This window comes from Hemitrygon akajei, chromosome 3, assembly GCF_048418815.1.
Source record: "Hemitrygon akajei chromosome 3, sHemAka1.3, whole genome shotgun sequence".
Classification (NCBI taxonomy): Eukaryota; Metazoa; Chordata; class Chondrichthyes; order Myliobatiformes; family Dasyatidae; genus Hemitrygon; species Hemitrygon akajei.
In genome coordinates, this window is record NC_133126.1 from 41484789 (window position 1) to 41505193 (window position 20405).

Sequence of the window (20405 nt, forward strand, 5' to 3'; positions counted from 1 at the left end):
TCAGAGGTGCAATAAGGACTTAGGAGTCCTCATACAAGTCTCCCAGAAGGCTAATTCACAGGTTGAGACTATGGTAAAGGCGGCAAATGCGATATTAGCATTTATTTCAAGGGAAATAGAATAATAAAACAAAGAGATAATGCTGAAGCTTTATAATACACTAGTCAGGACACACAGTATTGTGGACAATTTTGGGCCCCTTATCTCAGAAAGGATGTACTGTCATTGGAGAGAGTCTAGAGGAAGTTCACAGGTATGATTCCAGCAATGAAGAGGTTAACATATGAGGAGCATTTGGCAGCTTTGAGCCTGTACTCTCTGGAATTTGGAAGAATGTGCGGGGATCTCATTGAAACCTACTGAATGTTAATAGGGTAAGGTGGATACGGAGTGGATGCATCCTCTGGTGGGGGTATCCAGAACTAGACAGAACAGCCTCAAAATTGAGGGGTGACCTTTTAGAACAGGAGGAGGAAATTTTTTAGCTAATTGTGGTGAATCTGTGGAATGCTCTGCAGACTGCAGTAGAGGCCAAGTTCCTGAGTATACTTAAGGCGGAAGTTGATAGATTCCTGATTGGTAGGGCCATCAAGGGATAGAGTGAGAGGGCAGGTGTATGGGGTTATATGGGATCTGGAATCAACCATAATGAAGTGGTAGAGTATATTCAATGGGCTGAATGGCCTAATTCTGCTTCTATGTTTTATGGTAATGAACTTAAACAGGCCATCTACCCTGGAGATTTGTCAAAACAAAAAATAACTAGAAGTGCCGACGAAACACTTCAGCTGTTCTAAATATGTCAAAGAGAAATATAAACTCTTCTCCAACCCATGGCTACACCACAACTAATCAAAATGAATTTTCAGGGCAATATACAATGATGTATAGGTACAGCTGTGCACAGCTTAACGTCCATTTGGACAACGTCTGATCGCATATACATCCGTAGTCCCGATCGGAGAACATGTCGTAGTGGATCCTCTTTGATAATTTGTGTGTGATATAGGCTAAGAAAGTGTTTAAAAAGTAGAAAAAATTAAGTTTAAAATGAAATAAAAATTATGGCGTATGTATTATAATGTACAGTATACAGTTTTAGTGTAAGTTCTTGACTATTTAGTCAATGCAGGTACACTACAGAATGCCATATAGGTTTGCTAAGTATATAATATAGAGTTTGCACAATGTCCAAATCACATAACGTTCGATTTCACAGAATATATCGTGGACATTAAGAGTCACGTAGCTGTACTTTAATAAATTTAATTTGAAATAAACAAAAAATATTCAAGAAGCCACTGAGGACTCTCTCTTTTTAAATCAGGTGCATACAGAAGCAATAAGCTACAGGTGCTCCCAAGCTTACAAATACCCAATTTACACACAGCCTGCACATAGGAAGGAATGCTTAGCAGACTGGTGGCAATGTCGGTGCTGATAATAAAATAACTGGACTCAGACACAAGCACTCTAGCGACTAGAGCATTCTTGTTATTTTACTTGTGCACGAGTACAGCATTGGATCCTGTCACCCACACTTTTCTAAAGCCAGGGTAGAAAACTGCTATTTTTATACAGTTAAAGATATTGATCATTGTAAATTGAATATGTTTGAATTCCTTCCTCACAAGATCAATCACCATTCACCATAGAGATAATAAAATCAATCGAAACTTTGAGCAAACAGCCAATATTTTGAAGTTAGTAGAGACAATAGAGCCTTAGTTGTTGGGTATGTTTCACATCTTTCCATTATCCTTATCTGGTCTGTCTCTAAAGGGGCACTATGTTTTAGGAAGGCTTTTCTGGAAAAGTCTCAAGATAGAGGCTCCAGTTGTTTGGCTTGATTGCACACTGCCACAGTCACCCCACCTATCTCATCTGTAATAAGCAGTCTCACTTCAAATGTCTCGGTTGACTACAAATGCCTTACCGTGACTTCCTCAGTATGGACTTGCTGGTTACTATGAGCATTTGCCTGGAAACTCTGTTCAAAACACTTTTCTGACTTTGCCAAGTTCCTGCTGTCCCAACTCTGGCAGAATCTGTGGATCCTTTAAAAGCCTCAGAAACAAGGCAATAGCATATGTTCCTCAATCCTCAGGGACTGTTTAAGATGATAAAAATGGAAACCAACCCACTTGTGAAACAATTGCAAAGAAACCCTTTCCTCCTCTTACAAGTACCAGGCAGAAATTTCATCAAAGTTCAGGAGCAAATTTACTTTCAATTTATTATACCAAGTTGGGACTTGTAAAGGAATCTTGCCGCTGTCAATAAAAATACAACAGGAAATCCCTATCAGACAGAAATTGCAGTCTTCTATAAACTAACCCAACAGATTAAACTAAGGAAACAATTTAATCTGTAACATAATGTGATGGTCAAGCATGAGCAGTCAATTTCTCCTTCAAGACAAGTTTTTTAACACAAAATAGGCAGGTTTTGAATACATTCTACCTATCAGAGTTCATTTGAACACTTACCCAAGTTTGTACTATATACTTGATTATAAAAATCAACTTATTAATTTGACATTGCATGCCTTCTGATATTACCCAAAATTTCTCTCTACATCAAGTTTTAAGTATACCGTAGATGTCGGATTATAAGCCGCTACTTTTTTCCCACATTTTGAACAGCTTTGAACACTGCGGCCTTTACTACGGTGCGGCTAATGCATGATTTTTTTTCATGCCGCCAAAAACATTTTGCCTCGTAACAGTAGACCAATAAAATTGAAGAGTAGTTCACAGAGGTCCAATGAAATTGTACGATAAATCAAGCGCACTTTCACAATTAAATTATTGTAAATCAGTCATTTGTACTCACCCTCATCAACATGGAAAACACTCGAAGAAAAGCATTGTGCTGCCTTTATGGCAGTTATTTAGTTTATAATATTTTCGCTTAGTAATTCATTTGTTAGTATGTTTTCTGTACTACAGCCCGGAATGCTAGACGTCACATCCGGTTTCGCCGCGTCTTGTGGGAAATACCGGTTTGCGATAAACGGGAAGGTGGGGGGGGGGGGGGGGGGGGGGGAGCGGCGGAGCCAAAATGCTGCTTTTAAGTTAAAGGCGATCAATAACTTTTCCTGGTAGGCTGCAGTATATATATTTTTACCAGTCGCTAGGAGATATTGGAATGTATATGCAACGTAATGTGTGTGTTACCGATACGTATGTATATTTAAAAGTAGCCGTATTACAGGCACGGTTCGAAAAAAAGCATTTGCAATATGTATTTGTTTGTTACCATATGGATTTAATTAAAAGTTAAAAAATCCTCACGTGTAATATCTTTCTGTGTAAATATCTCATATTACAACGTGGGACACCTGCGGCCTAAAATCCGGTGCGGCTTGTACAAGTACAAAATTGATTTTCTTTCTAAAATTAGAGCCAGCGGCTTTTAATCAGGTGCGCTCTGTAGTGCGAAATCTACGGTACTTAAATCATATAACCATATAACAATTACAGCACGTAAACAGGCCATCTCGACCCTTCTAGTCCGTGCCGAACGCTTACTCTCACCTAGTCCCACTGACCTGCACTCAGCCCATAACCCTCCATTCCTTTTCCTGTCCATATACCTATCCAATTTTGCTTTAAATGACAATACCGAACATGCCTCTACCACTTCTACTGGAAGCTCATTCCACACAGCTACCACTCTCTCAGTAAAGAAATTCCCCCTCATATTACCCTTAAACTTTTGCCCCCTAACTCTCAACTCATGTCCTCGTTTGAATCTCCCCTACTCTCAATGGAAAAAGCCTATCCACGTCAACTCTATCTATCCCCCTCATAATTTTAAATACCTCTATCAAGTCCCCCCTCAACCTTCTACACTCCAAAGAATAAAGACCTAACTTGTTCAATCTTTCCCTGTAACTTAGGTGCTGAAACCCAGGTAACATTCTAGTAAATTTTCTCTGTACTCTCTCTATTTTGTTGACATCTTTCCTATAATTCGGTGACCAGAACTGTACACAATACTCCAAATTCAGCCTTACCAATGCCTTGTACAATTTTAACATTACATCCCAACTCCTATACTCAATGCTCTGATTTATAAAGGCCAGCACACCAAAAGCTTTCTTCACCACCCTCTTCACATGAGATTCCACCTTCAGGGAACTATGCACCATTGTTCCTAGATCACTCTGTTCTACTGCATTCTTCAATGCCCTACCATTTACCATGTATGCCCCATTTGGATTATTCCTACCAAAATCTAACACCTCACACTTATGAGCATTAAACTCCATCTGCCATCGCTCAGCCCACTCTTCTAACTGGCCTAAATCTCTCTGCAAACTTTGAAAACCTACTTCATTATCCACAACACCACCTATCTTAGTATCATCTGCATACTTACTAATCCAATTTACCACCTCATCATCCAGATCATTAATGTATATGACAAACAACATTGGACCCAGTACAGCTCCCTGCAGCACACCACCGGCCTCCAACCTGACAAACAGTTATCCACCACTACTCTCTGGCATCTCCCATCCAGCCACTGTTGAACCCATTTTACTACTTCAATATTAATACCTAATGATTGAACCTTCCTAACTAACCTTCCGTGCGGAACCATGTCAAATGCCTTACTGAAGTCCATATAGACAACATCCACTGCTTTACCCTCGTCAACTTTCCTCGTAACCTGTAAGATTTTTCAAACATGACCTTCCATGCACAAATCCATGTTGACTGTTCCTAATCAGACCCTGTCTATCCAGATAATTATATATACCATCTAAGAATACTTTCCATTTATTTACCCACCACTGACGTTAAACTGACAGGCATAATTGCTAGGTTTACTCTTAGAACCCTTTTTAAACAATGGAACCACAAGAGCAATACGCCAATCCTCCGGCACCATCCCCGTTTCTAATGACATTTGAAATATTTCTGTCAGAGCCCCTGCTATTTCTACACTAACCTCCCTCAAGGTCCTAGGGAATATCCTGTCAGGACCCAGAGATTTATCCACTTTTATATTCCTTAAAAGCACCAATACTTCATCCTCGTTAATCGTCATAGTTTCCATAACTTCCCTACTTGTTTCCCTTACCTTACACAATGAAATTGTTCAAAATCTCCCCCATCTCTTTTGGCTCCACACATAGCTGTCCACTCTGATTCTCTAAGAGACCAATTTTATCCCTCACTATCCTTTTGCTATTAATATAACTGTAGAAACCCTTTGGATTTATTTTCACCTTAATTGCCAAAGCAACCTCGTATCTTCTTTCAGCTTTTCTAATTTCTTTCTTAAGATTCTTCTTACATTCTTTATATTCCTCGAGCACCTCATTTACTCCATGCTGCCTATGTTTATTGTAGATATCTCTCTTTTTCCTAACCAAGTTTCCAATATCCCTTGAAAACCATGGCTCTCTCAAACTTTTAACCTTTCCTTTCAACCTAACAGGAAAATAAAGATTCTGTATCCTCAAAATTTCACCTTTAAATGACCACCATTTCTCTATTACATCCTTCCCATAAAACAAATTGTCTCAATCCACTCCTAAATCCTTTCACATCGCCTCAAAGTTAGCCTTTCTCCAATCAAAAATCTCAACCCTGGGTTCAGTCCTATCCTTCTCCATAATTACCGTAGATTTCGCACTACAGAGCGCACCTGATTAAAAGCCGCTGGCTCTAATTTTAGAAAGAAAATCAATTTTGTACTTGTACAAGCCGCACCGGATTTTAGGCCGCAGGTGTCCCACGTTGTAATATGAGATATTTACACAGAAAGATATTACACGTGAGGATTTTTTAACTTTTAATTAAATCCATATGGTAACATAAACAAATACATATTGCAAATGCTTTTTTTCGAACCGTGCCTGTAACACGGCTACTTTTAAATATACATACGTATCGGTAACACACAAATTACGTTGCGTATACATTCCAATATCTCCTAACGACTGGTAAAAAAATATATACTGCAGCCTATCAGGAAAAGTTATTGATCGCCTTTAACTTAAAAGCAGCGTTTCGCGCTCGCCTAATGCCCACACCTTCCCGTTTATCGCAAACCGGTATTTCCCACAAGACGCGGCGAAACCGTTTGTGACGTCATAGTATCCCGGGATGTAGTACTTCTAACTTTAACTAGAAAATACTAACAAATGAATTACTAAGCGAAAATATTATAAACTAAATAACTGCCATAAAGGCAGCACAATGCTTTTCTTCGAGTGTTTTCCATGTTGATGAGGGTGAGTACAAATGACTGATTTACAATAATTTAATTGTGAAAGTGCGCTTGATTTATCGTACAATTTCATTGGACCTCTGTGAACTACTCTTCAATTTTATTGGTCTACTGTTACGAGGCAAAATGTTTTTGGCGGCATGAAAAAAAATCATGCATTAGCCGCACCGTAGTAAAGGCCGCAGTGTTCAAAGCTGTTCAAAATGTGGGAAAAAAGTAGCGGCTTATAATCCGACATCTACGGTATATTGAAACTAATGGCATTGTGATCACTGGACCCAAAGTGCTCCCCAACACATATCTCCGTCACCTGATCTATTTCATTCCCTAACAGAAGATCCAACACTACCCCTTCTCTAGTTGGTACCTCTATGTATTGCTGCAAAAAACTATCCTACACACATTTTACAAACTCCAAACCATCCATCTCTTTTACAGTATGGGCTTCCCAGTCTATGTGCGGAAAATTAAAATCTCCCACAATCACAACCCTGTGCTTACTACAAATATCTTCTATCTCCTTGCAAATTTGCTCCTCCAATTCTTGCTCCCCATTAGGTGGTCTACAATACAGCCCTATAAGTGTTACTACACCTTTCCCATTCCCCAATTCCACCCAGTCTCTCCAGACGAGCCCTCTAATCTACCCTGCCAGAGCACCGCTGTAATATTTTCTCTGACAGTCAACACAACACCTCCCCCTCTTGTCCCTCCGATTCTATCTCACCTGAAGCAACGAAATCCAGGAATATTTAGTTGCCAATCACACCCCTCCTGCAACCATGTTTCATTAAATCAATCTTCTAAACTTGAGGAAATAAAGACAAAAACTATGTTTTTAATTTGTATTAATTTAGTGAAGCAGCACTCACAAAGGAGAATGTATTTTTCCTGAATGGTACACAATATAAAACTGTTCTCAAGATGAGGTTTGACCAAGGTTTTACAAAGCAGAAGGATTTTTTTTCATGTTGGTATTCAAACATCTAGAAATACAGTCATCTACATTTGTTGGGTTTCCCAACTAAAATATTTGGATTTTAAATAATAGTGAATGACCCTGTATCCCCACATTAAATTCCTTTGCTCACAGAACTTTCATTTACAATATATTCCACCTCTTGGTTACAATTCACTACTACTTCAGAAACTTCATTTGACTGCTGATAATTTGAGGCCACAAGGCAGATCCCTAGGAGCACCACATGGATTTCCTCATGATGCTGCAGTTACCCCTCACATCAAAGACAACCTAGTTGATAAAATGGATATAGTGTAAAAATTGTGGAAAACTTTAAGAGGATGCTAATAAGCATGCAAGAGAAATTAAGTTACTGGAAAACAAGCAGTGTGGAATGGGATTGTGCTGAAAGCCAATATAGACACCAGGGAGTAAATAGGTACCTCTCCTATGTCATAAAGATGTACAAGATACTTTTAAAGGAGAGAAGCATAATACATAATGTATTATTCTTCTGTCCTTATGAAGCTTTGTCCATAACAAAAGCAGACAGACTAGTTGCAAAAAAAAACAGCTTTAGGTCAGGCTAAATTGTGAAATGCAAAGCCTCCCTACATAGTTAATATGCATATATGAGAAATTAAAAGGTTAACTGCACATACAAAATATAGCCCCTGTAAATCTCCTATGTGTACTTTATGCATACAGAGAAAGGATTGTAAATACTAAGCAACCATATAATTTCAATGTTTTATGTGATTCTGAGGAAAGTTATTCTGATTTTTGTCATGGCAACAAGAATGCTGACACAAATTGCAATTTAAGTAATTTTAAAATTCATTTATTGCTCTATTCAATGAAATGCTGTATAAATATTAATGGACAAAATTTGCAAGTGCAATATATTAAAAAGCCTGTCATTTATTGATTGATTCAGTTGGTATTAAAGAACTCAAGCTTGCCTTTCCAGAAATGCTGCTGATAACATGCGGTCCCAATGTTCACAATAAAATAATTGCATAGTAATTATGAAATAATTCCTAAATAAAACTGCAAAATAATTGGGTAACCATAAGCTACATACATTATCCTAGTTTCACTCAAAATTGAACGTTCATGGGAAACCCAAGAAAATCGTCAGAAATAATTTGAAGGTAATACCTTTGGGTGTGAATACTTTGGAGAATACTTTTCTCACTTGAGAAAACATTCATAGCAAGACCTTGGGCTCCTTTCTCAAACTTGCATCAAAGATGCTTGTTTCTTCAAAATGGTTCCAGCATAATTTGGAATAAATTTAATATAGACAATGAGCTTTGACAAAAAGATTCTTTTGAACAGAGGTTTCTTTCCTAATCCAATTTAAAAAAAATCAACCCTAGGAAATGAGGCATAGTAAATAAATGCTGTTTTATCACTACAAAACCATTACGAGGCATCTACTGGCACATGACTATTACATATTACTCATTTTGGCAGCAAAACACAGGGAATATTATCTAGTTTCTCAGGATAGCATGCACTAGGAATTATCAATTTGTACAAGTATAAACACTTTCTCCTCAATCACAAGTCATTGAATACTTTCCCAATTAGTTTACAGTTTTGGAATTCTCCTGAATGCAATCTTACATCTCACTTACAACTGAGTTTTGAACCAAAAAATCAAAGCTGCTTTACTTTGGGGGTAAAAAAGCAAATTAGAACACTTAAATTATTAACATTATCATTGTCAGTCAGTTGCAACAAGCCCTTCACAAAATTTAAAATACATCCAATTTTCTGCCAGTACAGTGGAGAACACAAGGAAAATGTGAGAGTGTACTATTTGTGAAAAGATGTGCAGAAATAACAAACATTAAAAAGTTATAAACTTCGAAGTTAACAGTACTAGAAGCAAATGACTTGAGTACAGAATTGGAATAATCTAAGGATAACTAATGCAATTACTTGTTAAAAAAAAACATTTAGAAACTGCAAAGCAATACAAACACCCATCAAATTTCATGAAAAGCAAACTCTAAAGGTCAGATTTTGTCAGACTGCCTCATTTAGACCATAGCATGTACAGGCAGTCCCCAAGTTATGAACGTCCGACTTATAGACAACTCATACTTATGAACGGAGGGAGGAGAACGCGGTCCGCCATTTTAAATTGTTGCCATTAACACTGTGTTGAGTGTGTAACTTTGTATTGGCTTAAATATTTCTTAGCAAGATTCACCATGACCCCCCCCCCCCCTCCAGTTAACACCGCTCCCACTTGCCCCATTTAACCTGTCTCAGTGTGGGTGGACTTTAGGACCCGAAGCAGCACAAGACCCACCACCCGCGGGTGCTGCTGTATTTTTTTAATTAAGTGTGATCGTGATGAATAGCCAGATCAGAAATGCTGATCAAGTCAACTAGCTCCTAAGGAGAACTCTGATAGGCCAATCAGACGGTTCATAGCTGCTCAGCGATAGAACATAAAACCTGCAGTTTTCTGTTCTGTTGTTGGAAAATGATTGCGATTGAAAATAAAGTGGAAATAATAGTGATTGGAAAGAGGTGAAACACCATCGGTCATTGGAAAAGCTTTAGGCTACAGTTGGTCAATGATCGGAACAACTTTAAAGGATACAGGTAGAGGATAAAGTGAGAATAATAGAGCATGTGAAAGGCCCTGCCTGATAAAAGCTACAATTATTACTAAGTAACACAGTGGTTTAATTATTGAAATACATACATTTCTTAACCATGTTTTATATGCACAGAAAGGTAAAATATATACTACGACACATGTTTGACTAACTGGCACTAAATAATACCGGATGTACCTGTTCCGACTTACGTACAAATCCGACTTAAAGACGGACTCAGGAACGGAATTCATTCGTAACCCGGGGACTGCCTGTACTAGAAATAACTGTTTCTGCTTTCATCTTTTGTGGAGAATAGACCAGGGAGATCAGGTTGCTTAATTCTTAATTGGATTGTGGCTTTATAAATCTTTTTCCAACATGATTCATGGAAAAGATGCATTTCATTTTTTTGGGCAGGAAATCCATAAGTATTCTCAGTTTTATATTCTACATTGTGCATTGTATTTCAACAGCTTTGCTTGAAGATACAAAACTTATGCGATACAATTTTAACTATAAAACTGTTACCGTCAATATTGATCATCTGTTTTAAAATATTTACAGTTGGAACTTTGGTCATAAACAGGAAGGGAAAATTAACTTAGCACTCTACTCAAAATTCCAGAAGAACTCAGCTTGTCAGGCAGCACCTATGTGTTGCTCTGGATTTCACGGAACTGCAGAATCTTGTGCTTGCAATTAACTTGGCACCCTTTGTTGTGGAGGTGATGGCAGATAAATTAAATAATCTCATAGATAACCACTACCTATGTTCTAACCCCAACATATAGCTACAGTATTTAAATTCAGTTAAGTCTGGTCATCTCAATCTTTTGAAGTCATCTAGCAATCACAACAACAAAACCATAAGGACAGACAATAGTGATCTTAGGACTGGATATAAACAGACCAAAGTTATTTCATCATGGGGTAAAGCTACAAGGCTACCTATTCCCTACCAACATCAGTACCTTCACCAGAAGGACTACACTAGTTCACTGCCATCTTCTAAACAAAATAGGTGATGGAAGAACACCAGTGATGACCTTAGTATGGTTACCAGTGAGAACCTTATTCCAAAAATGAATACTTGACTGCCCCCAACATACACTGCAGCAATATTGAATTTCTGTCAGAGGTTTATACTTCTAAACTGCGCATCAACACAAAAGTTATGTTCTGGTGGAACATAAACCAAGCAGTGGCTAAGTTGTTGGTGAGTGTGCTTCTGTTGGTGACTCTTTCTATCATAGAGGGAGGAAAATGATTGATCGTATTACCTTGGCAACATTGTACATGTCTAGTAAATGCAGCTTAAGTCATCAACAAGTGCCCGAAATAAATCATTAACTCCCCTTGGTAATATCAGAAAAGCAAGATTATTTAAGAATGCAAGATTATTAAACGCTCATGCTCAAAATAATAAAATCTCTGTACTCATACAAGAATCTTAGAGATTAGAATGCAGGTACAAGGACATGGGTACAAATGGGCAGCACCTTTCAGACCCACGACCACTACCATCTAGAAAGACTAGAAGAGCAGATACCTAGGAACGTCATTTGGTAATCCTCCTCCAAGTCACTCACCATCCCGACTTGGAAACTTATTGCCGTTCCTTGTCACTGAGCCATATTCATGGAATTCCCTCCCTAACAGCACTGTGGGTGTACCTACACCTCAGAGACTGCAGCAATTCACAAAGGTAGCTCATCACCACCTTCTCAAGAGCAACTAGGAGGGACAATAAATACTGGCTTAGCTGACGACATCCCATAAATGAATTTTTTTAAAAAGCGACATGCTTTATTGTAAGGGTGATTACTTATGGAGCAGGAACTAAGATCTTAAAATGCTGGAAGTACTCAGCAAACCAAGCAATAGATGTGGCGACAAACCATATCATTTTAGGCCAATAGTTTTTTTAATCAAAACAAATAAATAAAAATTTTGAACTATTACCAAAGGAATTTGGAATTCTGGAAATCTGGAATAAAAAAATACAGGAATGCTCAATATACAAATCTCAATATGGAGTGCAGATAGCTGCAACAGGAAAGCACAGGAGGCCAAAGATGAATTCAAAGTGAGACAGAATTAATGAAAGCACAAGAAAATAGGATCAAGAATACTTCACTTGGTCCTTGCTATTCAATTTTGGTTAATCGATCCCACACCTCAATTCTTTCTCTGTGCTATTTCATCACCCAGCCTTTAATTCCCCCCACCTTTCAAAAGAAAAAAATAAACTACCTCTATATTAAATACTTCTAATGACCTAGCTGAAAAATTAGGGTCATGCTTGAGAAAACTCCCATTGCAGTTTAAAGAGATGGCTATAAAATTCAGATACATCAAAATAGTGATTTATTTCCAATCACAAACAAGAGAAAATCTACAGATGCTGGAAATCTGAGCAGCACACACAAAATGCTAGAGGAACTTGGCAGGCCAGGCAGCATCTATGGAAAAAAGTGCTGTCGACATTTTGGGCCGAAACCTTTCGGCAGGACTAAAGAAAAAAAAGCTAAGGAGTAGATTTGAAAGATGGGGGAGGGGAGAGAGAAGCATCAGGCAATAGGTGAAACTTGGAGGGGGAGGGATGAAGCAAAGAGCTAGGAAGTTGATTGGTGAAAGAGACAGAAGGCCACAGAAGAAAAAAAAAAGGGGGGGGGGGGAAGGATCTCCAGAGGAAGGTGATGGGTGGGCAAGGAGATACATTGAGAGGGACACAAGGGGATGGGGAATGGTGAGGCATTACTGAAAGTTTGAGAAATCAATGTTCATGCAATCAGGTTGTAGGCTACCCAAGCAGAATATAAGGCATTGTTCCTCCAACCCAAGTGTGGCCTTTGACAGTGTGTTTGCACCTTACCTGAAAACACTCAATACTGTGAAGCATATATTAATCTAGTAGCAAAAGGGGCCCGGGAATACAGATTCATACCTCCTTGTAATTGGTATCACAAGTAGATATGGTCGCAAAGAGAGCTTTGACAACATTGGTCTTCATAAATCAGGGCACAGAGTACAGGAGTTGAGATATTATGTTGAAATTCTATAAGTTTTTGGTGAGGATGAATTTAAAATATTGTATGTGGCTAGCTAACTACAAGAAAGATGTTAATAAGCTTGAAAGAGTGCAGAAAAAATTTACAATGATGTTTCTGGGATTGAAGACCTGAGTTATAAGGAAAGGTTGAATAAGTTAGGACTTTATTCCCTGAAGCACAGGAGGGGACATCTTATAGAAGTATACAAAATTATGAGGGGTATAGATAGGGTCAATGTATGCAGGCTTTTTCTCTTTAGGTTGGGTGAGACTAGAACTAGAGGTCACAAATTTAGAGTGAAAGGTGAAACATTTAAGGGAATCTGCGGGGGGTGGGACACCTTCACTCAGAAGATGGTGCGAGTGTGGAACAAGCTACCAGCATAAGTGGTAGATGCGGGTTGAGTTGTAACATTTAAGAGAAGTTTGGATAGGTATATGGATGGGAATGGTTTGGAGAGATATGATCCAGTGCAAATAGATGTGACCACCAGGTAAAAGATCAGGTTGGCATGGACTAGAGGAGCAAAGGGCCTGTGCTGTAGTACTCTATGACTCTTGAATAGAAAAGCCACAAACCACATGCTTCAGAAGCAGGAATATACCAACAAATTCAAATAAGTTATAGTTAATAAGCATTAAAAAGGACAAGTAAAACATATTCCAAAACATCATTCATTAAGTGTTAACCAATAACAAAAGAATACATCACTTCCAGGAATTTCCAGATGGATGAGAATAGGGCAGTGATGTCAGAAGTAGTGGTTGAGGCAGGAACATTGGCAACTATTAAAAGCCATATATATATATATATATATATATATAAATACATGAATGGGAGTGGTTTACAGGGCTGTGGGCAAAACATGGGTAAAGGGGACTAGTTCACTGGGCAACACAATCAGCATGGACAAGTTGAACCACAAGGTCCTGCTACCATGCTAATATTCTGACTTCTTTATGCTGGTGTCAAACTAAGCAAATTTAGAAAGTAGTAAGTGAAGTTGCCATAACGCCCAGCTCAAATAAACTGCTACAGCCTCAGAAACTAAAGATACTCTTTTCCGCTCAATACGGTCATCAACTTCCCATCATCCACCAACAAGGAAAAGACACCATTGTTTTTAACAAGTTTAAAAATCGAGATCCAGGGGACATTCATCTGATTTGTTAAATATGAAACTGTGTAATTGGTTATTACATTACTTCATATATAAAGAGTACTGCATTACAAAGTTGTAACCAAAAGCAGACAAGCTCACCACTTGTCTGAGCACCTTTGCTCCATCCACTTGGCCATTTAGGACTTCTGCCACCAGCCATTTAAATACTCCTACCCATTTCCACACTAATCTGTCTGTCCTCAGCCTCCTTCACTGCCATGGCGAGACTAAATGCACAGTAAAGGAATAGTACCTCATATTCTGCCTAGGAACCTGACAGCATGAAATACTTTCACACAAAATGCTGGTAGAACACAGCAGGCTAGGCAGCATCTATAGGGAGAAGCGCTGTCGACGTCTCGGCCCGAAACGTCGACAGCGCTTCTCCCTATAGATGCTGCTTAGTCTGTTGTGTTCTACCAGCATTCTGTGTGTTGTTTGAATTTCCAGCATCTGCAGATTTCCTCGTGTTACCGCATGAAATACTTTATCCATTTTCAGGTAACCTGCTCCTTCTGCCTTTATACTCTCCTCCTGATCTACACAATTCCTCGTACACTCACTCCATTGTCCTTGTTTCCCTCCACCACTCATTTGGCTCCACCCCTGGCAGTCCTGCTCTGCCCACCCCATTTTCTCATGAGGAAGGAAAAGATGGATTATGAAAGGAAGCTGGCGACTAACATCAAAGATACTAAAAGCTTTTTTAAGTACATAAAGGGTAAAAGAGTTGAGGGTAGATATAGGACCAATAGAAAATGACGGAGATACTGCAATGAGAGACACAGTTTTGGGCGATGAACTGAATGCATATTTTGTATCAATCTTCACAGTGGAAGACATCTGCAGTATACTAGACATTCAAAAGTGTCAGGGAAGTGAAGTATGTGTAGTGGAAGTTACAACCGAGCAAGTGCTCAGGAAGCTTAGTGGTCTGAGGGTGGATAAATCTCCTGGACCTGATGGAATGCACCCTTGGGTTCTGAAGGAAGTAGCTGGAGAGATTGTGAAGGCATTAACGATGATCTTTCAAGAAGATGACTGGAAAATTGCAAATGTTACTCCGCTATTTAAGAAGGGTGGGACGCAGCAGAAAGGAAACTACAGACCTGTTAGCCTGACATCAGTGGTTGGCATCGACAGCTAGGGATGAGATTACGGAGTACCTGGAGGTGCATGACAAGACAGGCCAAAGCCAGCAGGGTCTCCTGAAAGGAAAGTCCTGCCTGACTAACCTACTGCAATTTTTTGAGGAAATTACAAGCAGGGTAGACAATGGAGATGCAGTGGATGTGGTGCACTTGGATTTTCAGGCCTTTGACAAGGTGCCACACAAGAAGTGGCTTAGCAAGATGAGAGCCCATGGAATTACAGGGAAGTTACTAGCGTGGGTGAAGCTTTGGCTGGTCAGCAGAAAACAGAGTGGGAATAAAATGATCCTATTCTGGCTGGCTGCTGGTTACCAGTGGAGCTCCACAGGGGTCAGTGTTGGGACCACTGCTTTTTAACGATCTATGTCAATGATTTGGACTATGGGATTAATGGATTTGTGGCTAAATTTGTTGATGAAACAAAGATAGGTAGAGGAGTGCGGGTAGTGCTGAGGAAACAGAACCTGCAGAGAGACTTAGACAGTTTAGGGGAATGGGTAAATAAGTGGCAAATGAAATACAATGTTGGAAAGTGTATGGTTATGTACTTTGGTGGAAGAAATAAATGGGCAGATTATTATTTAGATGGAGAGAGAATTCAAAAAACAGAGATGCAAAGGGACTTAGGAGTATTTGTGCAGGATACCCTAAAGGTTAACCTCCAGGTTGAGTCAGTGGTGAAGGCGGCAAATGCAATGTTGGCATTCATTTCTAGAGGTATACAATATAAGAGCAGGGATGTGATGTTGATGGTGGTAGATCTGTGGAATTTGTTGCCACGAGCACTGTGGAGGCCAAGACATTGGGTGCATTTAAAGCAGAGATAGATAGGTTCTTGATTAGCCAGGGCATCAAAAGGTACTGGGAGAAGCCAGAGGAGTTGGGATGACTGGAAGAATTGGATCAGCCATGATTGAATGGCAGAGCAGACTCGATGAGCTGAATGGGCTACATCTGCTCCTATATCTTATGATCTTATATCCACTTTTCATTATCTGCCTCCACCTATTATATCCTAACCTGTTTGGATTCCTATTCCTCTACCTGCCTTTCTACCCACTTCACTTGGATCCACCTCTTTTCACTAGCTCTTGTTTACCCCTTCCCTTCACCTCAATATTGGCTACCTCTATACTACTTTCAGTCGGATGAAGGGCCTTGATCAAAAATGCTTACTTTCCATATCCTTCCACAGATAATGCCTACTCATTGATTTCTTCCAGTTTTTTTTTGCTCTAACTTAGCTAATTGCACAAGATAACATAGCTAACTCATATCATATAATATATAATTTTTGCAAGCCTAAGCAGAGAAAGACTTCCCAATTTTAAATTTATCCTCTGAGGTAAAACCTTATTTTTCCCCAGAAAATAAACCAAAATAGGGCTTAAACAGTTGAGTTATAATTTTAAATCTTTCATTGGATTATTTTAAAATTTTGCAAAAAACCCCCCTATATTTCCCTAAATAATAAATATTGTTGTTAGGCAAATCACAGCTTTCATTGGATAACAACTGAATAGCATTTCATTTTGCCCATTACTCAAATTTTCTACCTCACTCCCACTCCAATCTGTCTGACGCCTCCTGCAGGGTTCCAGTGAAGAACCACATTTTATCCTCCATCTGGTCATTCTAGTCTTTGGAGTTAAATATAGAATTCAACAATATCCAGCAGGGAAAAAGAACTGCATTTCTATCAGAAGTGTGCACTAATATTAATTCTGCTTTTCTCTCCACCAGCACTGACTAAATTGTTGGGTACTTCTAGTATTATGTTTTTTATTTCAGTTCTCTGCAATAACACTGGGCTCTATTACATTGCTTTTATATCCTTTGCTTATTTTCCTTTCTCTAAATTGCTTTCACGAATCTACCAACCATACCACCCCTAAATAATGTGATCACCTGGACAATGGTAGCCTCACCTTACAAGATATTCCCTTTGTCGCCCCGTCTCTCTGGAACTAAGACTTCAGCATCTGTAGTCTCTATGCCTTCATTTGTTTACTCAACTTTCCCAGTTCTGCTGAGTTTTCAATCTGGATGATCTTTAAGGAATATTCAGTACAAATCAAGTTTTAACAATATTACACATGCCTCATCTTGACAAAGCAACTCACTTTGTCCTATTCATCCCCTTTCCTGTCTTTTTTCCCTAATTACATGCTTTATTGATAATATAATTTTAAATATCTGATTATATTTGCCATACATCTGATGGAGGCAAACTGTCATTTCCACTTTTGAGGAAGAACTAGACTAGAAAATATGTAGGCAATTTAGAAGAAACCAATAAAATGAGCTTGATACTTTAAGAAACTAAGGACAGGTTGTTGTGAAGCGTGTGGATACATGTAAAACTGGATAAACATACATGCAAGGAAGAAAACTGGTAAGGGTATGATAGTAGAAGTAGAGCATGAATGTCAAATGGATAGAATGGAACAAATGCACTGCAATATACGTTTCATGTAATGGCATTATATAGTAGCAGATCAATGACTAATAAACAGCACATTCTTATTTCAATCCGGTTAAGTTTGGAAAGCTGGCTCAGAGTGAACTAGCCTTTTAGTTCTATAGTAAAGTGTTGTCTCTGGTATAATTTGCTTAACACTAACAAAAGTTGCTTGCACTTCTACCTTTATACAAGTATCTTTAGGCTTGTTTATATTAAGAGCTTTTTGTTTATATGAAGTGTGCTTCCAAACATCCCCATAAAGAGAAACAAAGCACTAAAATCTAGGTAATGTTAGAGTTGAAGAAAATTTAAAATATTCATAATTCTGCATTTAATTCATTGAAAACTAATGTCCCAATGAATTGAGAAACAAAAACATTAAAATTGTACTCATTTGTACCAATGATACTTTGAAATATTGAGCAAGTTATATTTTAAATTTGAAATATAATTCTGCAGTGCTTCAGCAGTTATCAGATGAAAACATTATAGCAATTGACGGGTTTTTAAAACAATTTTTATGCTTAAGTTGCCAAAAATATGGAGATTTGTCAATATATTTCACAGTTTGATAAAATGTCAGCTTGATAAGTAAACTGCTTCTCTCCCACAACAGATGAAAACTACGGTAACTTGCTCAGTATTTCTTGGATTTTGGTCATTATTTCTGCTCCTTTTTATTAACTGTATTAGAGAAATGTTCTGAACTTGTAATAAAGCTTTTCACAGCTACCATTGAACAAGAGGTCCAGAAGCCTGAAGTCCCACCTCATCAGGTTCAAGAACAGCTACTTCCCTTCCACCATTTGGTTAAGCCACTGGCAAAACCCTAATCACTGCAGTTTACCAACACTATTACCATAAGCATACAATGGAGTTAATTTTGTTTGTTCTAATTGTGCTTCTTGTAAAAATGTGGATAATTTGTTTTTTTCTTGTGAATGCTGCTTATATAATGCCATGCGCTTGGGATGCTGCTGCAAGCACATTTTTCACTGCACTTACGCAACTTAACTTGTACCAAAACTTCCATTGTCTCTGCAACACAGCAAACTTGCAGTAGTCAGGAATTACAAATTACTTCATCATCTGCACAATTAGCCTATGTTCAAAGGGAAAAATAACTTAGATACCATGCTGTACCAGAACAGCCTCTTGCTCCAAGACTTGCAGGGTTACACGCTAAACATAATTTCCAGATTTACACTCAATTAAGAATATTCCTGACTGCGGAAATACTGTGAAACTATGTGTTAATTCTGAATTAAAAGAACTACAAATTCCAAACACAAATTAGGTAATCTCTTAGCACCCCTTGAATGACGAAATAAAACTTTTGTGTACCAGCTTTATAAACCTAGGTATCTGAATTTTGGCTTGGTAGTATACAAATCATTCTGCAAAATCCATCAGTATTATCAAACACAAAATGTTTGCCTGAAAAAACTAAAGGTTCTAATGTTCCTTTCCACAGTAAAAACTTTTAAGGACAAATAAGTCTTTGCAGGGTTGAGTTAATCAAATCTAATACTTCAGGACAGCAAGCAGAAGATTTTGCGGTTAGTAATAAGTCTCTATAGAAAGATTAATACATTTCCCGCTCAAATTCCATGTAGGTGTCACCTCCCCACAATGAAGATTATAGACCCAATTTCAAAAGATCACAGTGCCTATAACTATAATGAAAACGTTTTGATGTGTGCTTCAACTAAAATGGAATCAAAAATTAGGAATCAACTTTGTTAAGGAGTGTAAATACTAAGAGAAGCTTTGAAACATTTGTTAATTATTACAGACATTTCCAAAGTTAAAAAAAACAAGCAGAATAGCTATTACAGTACAAATCAAATTAGTACTCGTCAATTCTCTTAACATTCACAAAATTAGGCACACGGATTTTTTTTTGGAAAAGAAAACCACGGTGGATTTAACCGAAAATGCAATATGTGAAATACACAAGGAGCTAGAAGTTATTGAAAAGCAACCTCCCAGCCCCCATTTCAATTTCTCTTGAAAGCCGATGACCTCACTTCCTTTGACATCAGCGTGCGTTGCTGGGGGATGGGACCAGAACCGTGACAGCGACACTGGGAAACAGCAAACTCAGATTCCAGCTATAGGTATGAAATGCTCCAATGGACCGCAGCAGTTTTACCAATCCTACATTTGCAGCTTTTTTTTAAAAAAAAGATTTATTCGTTTATTTTAAGCAACAAAATGCTTACGGAGCAGTAGTTTTAATAAACCTATAAGACCGCGCTTCTTTAAATTTCAGATTTCACCTCACAAAAGCTTTGCACAAACAGATAAGCAAGCGCAGGATTCCACTGCTGCACACACATTTCAACCCACCTCGAAAGTGTAGAAGGCCCGTGGGCTGGAAAGGCCCATTGGATCCAGCTGCATCTACCACCATCCTGCTACCAGCTCTGTTACATGTCAACATCTAGCCTATACCAGCAGAACAAGCTGTCTCTTAGGGCTAGAAACCAGCCTCCATTTTAGCACAATACACTTAGAAAATGAAGCTACCCAACGAAGGGAAGAGGCTAGTTAGTGATGTCAGCACCTAGCAGAAAGCTGATTGGGTAATAATGACTACATAAAATGACAAGCAAACTGCAAATAGAAAAGCATTTCTGATTGGCCCTGTATTAAGACTGTAAATTGATCAGATTACTGTTTAATTCTATTCGTTCTCCAGGTTTAAAATAAAGTTTGTAATAGCTTTAAAAACTTGT

General features: G+C 38.4%; 1 protein-coding gene across 5 annotated transcripts in view; it reads right to left on the reverse strand.

Moving 5' to 3' along the window:
- Nucleotides 1-20405, reverse strand: part of ppp2r5ca (protein phosphatase 2, regulatory subunit B', gamma a) — a 156571-nt gene that overhangs the window by 85668 nt on the left and 50498 nt on the right. For 2 of the 5 annotated variants that reach the window (XM_073039649.1, XM_073039647.1), the window contains exon 1: nt 20017-20227. The exons of the other annotated variants lie outside the window; for them this stretch is intronic. In XM_073039649.1, coding sequence (XP_072895750.1) covers nt 20017-20110 — 94 coding nt within the window. In that variant the 5' untranslated portion in view covers nt 20111-20227. Of the gene's footprint in view, nt 1-20016; nt 20228-20405 lie in introns of those variants that run through there. 5 annotated transcript variants of the gene reach the window in all.